The sequence below is a fragment of the Leptosomus discolor genome, chromosome 6 (genome assembly GCF_034619465.1).
Source record: "Leptosomus discolor isolate bLepDis1 chromosome 6, bLepDis1.hap2, whole genome shotgun sequence".
NCBI lineage: Eukaryota > Metazoa > Chordata > Aves > Leptosomiformes > Leptosomidae > Leptosomus > Leptosomus discolor.
Window position 1 is genome coordinate 58,360,757 of NC_141396.1, and position 5,062 is coordinate 58,365,818.

Sequence of the window (5,062 nt, forward strand, 5' to 3'; positions counted from 1 at the left end):
AATGCTGTGAGAGACTAGCAGTTGGCCAAACCAGAGTTTCAAATATGACTCTGTCAGAAGACTCCTCTGCACCATTGCTGCCACCAAACAGAACGTCCCTAGGAAGGCAGGAGGAAAGCAGTGGGGCACTGGAGGAAGAATGCTGTGCTGCTGGCCAGAGAAACCCTTACATGCTGTTTGCAGAAAAAATAGCAACTGACTTAGAGGCTGGGATGGAGAGTCTGCGTAGGAACTGGGGCCGTTGCTGAGACATACGACCCATGGGGATGTGTCTTTAGCATCATCTCGGTATTTGTGGCTTTGAACTTCCTCAAGAGTCTGGTAGGATGCATTGAGAGTCAAAATCAGCTTCCTGGCGCAGTAGGAAAGCTTTTTCTGCTCAGTGCTGTCTAAAGAATAGGTTCCTGAAGGCATTGTTGTAGTTTTTGTTGAAAGCAGTGTAGATGAGTGGATTAAAAAAGGAATTTGAATAGCCTAGCCATAGAAAAATACTCTTCCAAATGGGTGGGATGTCGCATGAGCAGAGGGGGTTGATGAGTTCCGTGATGAAGAAGGGGATCCAGCAGAGCACGAAGACCCCAATGAGGATGCCCACCATGAGGGCAGCTTTCTTTTCCTTCTGCTCTCTCCACGTGTCTCCATCCGTCTGGAACGCAACAGTGGCGTGACGGACAGTGAAGACCATCTGTGGCTGCTGGGCAGCTTCTTTTACCTGCCAAAGACAAACACAAGTTGCACCATATGTGCCTCGGTCAGCTGATCCCACACAGCAGGTACGCAACCAAACTACGCAAGTGACGGCCAGAGCTCACGGGGAAACACGGGCCATCTACGTCATGCTCTAATGGAGGGGAGAGTGGTTGTATGACTCTCTCCTGGGTAACGGAGACTTTTTAAGTGAGGCTGGAAACTAAAGAGAGTAGTGATATATGGGCACCTGGAATTGCTGATACAGCAGCTCAATAGGATTATTTCCCCGTTTACAATCAGATCAGTAGAACAGGCACACACCCACATGCTGTGCACAGAAGTCTCCTTGCTTTCTCTGAACTCATTGAGTCTAAGAGGCCTTGATAGGAGAGGCAAGAAAATGAGCATACATTTCCTTCCTCCCCCCAAGAAGTCTTTACAGAGCACAGTCACCGTGCCTGCGATGAACTGTCATGATGCAGCCACAATTGGGAAGGATTTACAAGGACGTTCTGCACGTGTCTTCCATGTGGGTAAATTCACAGCCTCCTCAAAGCCACAGCTGCTTGCCAGGTTATCGTCCCCAGCGGGGCGGGATCCCATCCATTCACACCCCCACATGCCTCCCCACAGGAGGAACGGTGCCCCCTTACTCACGCTCGTGAGCACTGATTCAGCATTCCACGGGGGGACGTCTGTGAGTCACTGCACACCCACGTGGAGCTCAGGCTCGCAATCTGGCCCAAAGTTGCTTTAGCTACACCTTGCGTGCTCACTGCTGGGGACTTGAAAGGACTGGGCTTGCAAGCTTTGCAGTCAACTTTCCCTTGACAGACTCTGGGATTCACAGGGCTTTGGTGGGATGCTGTTTGCTTGCATGCTTTAGGTCTAAGTTTCCCCCACCGCAGCAAGGGCTTTGTTGCTACCAGCAGTTGACTAGAGCAAAATACAACCAGGGTGACCTACCTCCAGGGCTTCAGGCGTGATGGGTGTGATGGAGTTGCTCTTCCGAGATCCAATTCGAAACTTGGCGGCCTTGTAGATCTTCCAATACACAAAGAGGACCACGCAGAGGGGCAGGTAGAAGGCGCCAAAGGTGGAGAAGATGGTGTAGGAAGGCTCCTGGCTGACTTGGCACTCCTCACTGTCCTCTGAGTAAGTCTCTCCCCAGCCAAAGAGCAGCGGGGCCAAGGAGATGAAGGCAGAGAGTGCCCAGGTGAGCGCAATCATGATGTTGGAGATGCGGCGTCGGATGCGGAGTGTGTACTCCAGGTGGCGGGTGATGGACCAGTAGCGGTCGAGGGCAATGGCCGTGACGTTCCAGATGCTGGCGGTGCAGCATAACACGTCGAAGGAGATCCACACCTGACAGAGCGACCGGCCCAGCCGCCACCGCCGCCCGGACAACTCCCGCACCAAGCTGAGGGGCATGACGAGGGCCGCCACCATCACGTCAGAGACGGCCATGGAGGCCACCAAGTTGTGGGGCACCCGGTGGAAAGTGCGCACCCGGAGGATGGTGGCCAGGACCAGCCCGTTCCAGAGGAACGTGGCCACCACCAGCATGGCCAACAGGGTGAGGACCAGGACGCTGAAGACAGAGAGGTGCGCCCGGCTGCCGTCCGGGCCAGCGGAGGACCCGCTCCGGTTGCCGATGTCCGGCGTCGTATCGGCGAGGCAGCTGAGGTTGAGCGGGCGCTCCATGCCGGGGCTCCGGCCACCCGGGCTCCTCCGGGCGGTGCTCGGCGCCGCGCACTCCCCGCACCGGGGCGGATGGCGGGTGGGGAGCGGGCGGAGCGCCACCCTACCGCGGGCGCGGAGGGTCCCCGGCCGCCGGGGTCTTCATCCCCGGGAGGAAGAGCCCTGCGTCAACCGCCGGCTGACGGCAGCCCCCGGCCCGCCCCGGCGGGCGGGAGGCGGCGGCTCCGCGGACGCGACGGGGTGCGCGGCTCCTGGGCGGCGCGGAGCCGGGGCGGTGCTGGGCTGCGGCCGCGGCGGCGGAACCAGCGCGGAGGAGCGGCTGCCCCTGCGGAGGAGGCGGCGGTGCCGGCTGGCGGGGCTCGGGGCGGGCAGGTGAGTGCGTGGGTCCGCGTCCCCTTCGCCGTGCGCGGGTGCGGAGCGAGCAGCCCCTCGGCGGGGAGCGGCTGCGGGGCCGGCGAGTTCGTGCTTAGTCATTTCAGTGCGCGGATCGTCCCTCGGAACCGGCGCCGGGGGGAGCGGGGCGAGGCAGAGCCGGCAGCCGCTGCCCGCCGCCCGCGGCCCCGGCCGTGTCCGCGCCGCTCCTGCTCGGGGTGGCTTCTCCCCCCGGGGCGCATTCCGTGCCAGGCGCAGAAAGTTAGCATCCCCGGGAAATTGTGCCTGGGCTCTCCTGAAAAACGCTTTAGCGAGGTGCCGCGGGAATTTCGGAGCTCCCGTGTGTGTGCTGGAGTCTGTGTCCAGCAGACCTGTTAGTAACCCTGGTTGTTCTGCGTAGGGGGGATGTGCCAGGGGATTATTGCTTTGAGAACTTCTGCTCTGGCATTTCCTGACTCGTTAGCAACTGTCTAATAGATTATTAGAAATAATCTATCACTTGGCTGTTGTTACTAATCGTTAAATTACTAACATTACCCGTTAATTAAATGTTTGAGCATTGCACTTGGTTTTTATCACGCTGCTTGTGATGAGAAGTAGGATTCTGGGCCTCACAGCAGAAAGCAGAATTTAAACCCACCGAGCAGGTTTCCACGTTCACTAGCTCCACGCAGGAAGGTCAGCCAGCTCCAGCCTGCAAGCCTCGGACTGCGTTCGGGCAGGGCTGAGCCGGTGCTGGCACACTGCTTCTCCGGACAGTCCCAAAGAGCTTTTGGGTCAGAACTGACACACGCTGTGAGAAGCCAGCAGGCGCTGACACGGGGCTCACAGTCTGCATCTCAGGGGGGGCAGAAGGAAGGGTAGGCAGCAGTGTTAAGAATCAGTGACAATGACACTTGCCAGTGAACTGCACTTCCAGAGAGCTGGGGGAGATGTTCAGAGGAGTACCCGATGCCTGCTGTGCTCATGATATACAGAGGGTGACACCTAACTGGTGCCTTCTGCCCCCTCTTCTGAATCTCTCTGGACTTTTTGATGAAAACTAGCAAAGAAACAGTAACAAGGGCTAAAGAAACAGGATGTTTTCTAGTGCTGCTACTTGTTTCTCCATGCTACTAAGTGAAACACAAGGCAACATATCCAGAATGGGACCAGGAGCTTGTTTTGGTGGGATGGGAATTTCCCTATACTGACTCATGCTGTGCTGTGATAGTCATCCCCAGAGGCAGGGAACAGGACCTGGCCTATTGTAGGTACTAGAACAGATGTAGTCTTAGAGACTATAACATAATTCTGGAAATATACTGCCACCTTTTTGGAGGAAAGATGATTATTTTATCTTTTATACACATGAATACTGACAATTTTGGAATGGGTAGGGTTTTTTACTTGCAACCTGAAGGACAAACGGGGTTTGCAGGCTTTCATAAAGCCTCCTGATTTAAAATTCCTGGTTTGCAAGGTGTCAAACATCCTTGACTGTCAATCAATTGATCAAAACACTTAGCAACTGATAGGACTGAGAGCTTTTTGTTGTGTGGGCCCTTCCCAGAGAAGCCTATGAAGCCCAGAATTAACAGAATCAACCACAAATTGTGGAATCTGTGCTCCTGAAAAGATGTTATTATTTTTTGCTTCAGGAACAAATAGACAAAAATTACATTTAAAGGGAAATGGAAATAAAATGTATTAAATCTGAAGAAGTAAAACTAGATTATGTTCTAATGAAAAATTATGAATATTTTTCATTATCTTACTTACTGGACTTTAAAAAGATATATATTATCAGATTCTGGAGTTGAATGGGTCAGTTGAGTACTAATTGGAAATAGAAAATGTAGACAAATACATATACAGCATATATGGAAATGCAAAGGTCTGCACCTGGGGTGGAAGAGCCCTACACAACAGTACAGGCTGGGGCCTGACTGGGCAGACAGCATTCTGCAGAAGAGGACCTGGGTGGCCTTTCAGGCAAGAAGCTGCAGTCCACAACGTGCCATTGCACATCCTGGAGCATCCTGGCCTGTATGAGCAAGAGTGTGGCCATCAAGTGGAGGGATGTAACTATTTCCCTCTAGCCAACAAACCCTGGAATTTTACGTCCAGTTTGGGGTTCCGCAGTACAAGGCCCTGACATACTGGGGGAAGTCCAGTGGAAGGTCATCGGGATTATGAGCAGACTGGCACGTGATCTATAAAGAGAGCAAGAACTGAGTTTATCAGTCTTAGAAAGAGACAGTTAAGGGGAAAATCTTACTGCTGTCTCCAGCTACCTCAGGGAAGGGTGTAGAGAGGG

General features: G+C 54.1%; 1 protein-coding gene across 1 annotated transcript; it reads right to left on the bottom strand.

Moving 5' to 3' along the window:
- Positions 1–379: 379 nt before the first annotated feature.
- On the bottom strand, positions 380–2,394 carry HTR5A (5-hydroxytryptamine receptor 5A). Its single transcript, XM_009961836.2, has 2 exons — positions 1,657–2,394; positions 380–712 (listed from the first exon to the last, which is right to left on the bottom strand). The coding sequence occupies exons 1-2, from the start codon at positions 2,392–2,394 to the stop codon at positions 380–382; spliced, it is 1,071 nt and encodes a 356-aa protein (XP_009960138.2).
- Positions 2,395–5,062: the final 2,668 nt, after the last annotated feature.

What these genes read in the sequence shown, in the direction of transcription:
- HTR5A (XM_009961836.2), bottom strand. Translation starts at nt 2,394, where the DNA reads ATGGAGCGCCCGCTCAACCTCAGCTGCCTCGCCGATACGACGCCGGAC. An exon ending in TCACGCCTGAAGCCCTGGAG is followed by an intron (nt 713 to 1,656) that starts GTAGGTCACCCT and finishes TGTCTTTGGCAG; the next exon opens with GTAAAAGAAGCTGCCCAGCA.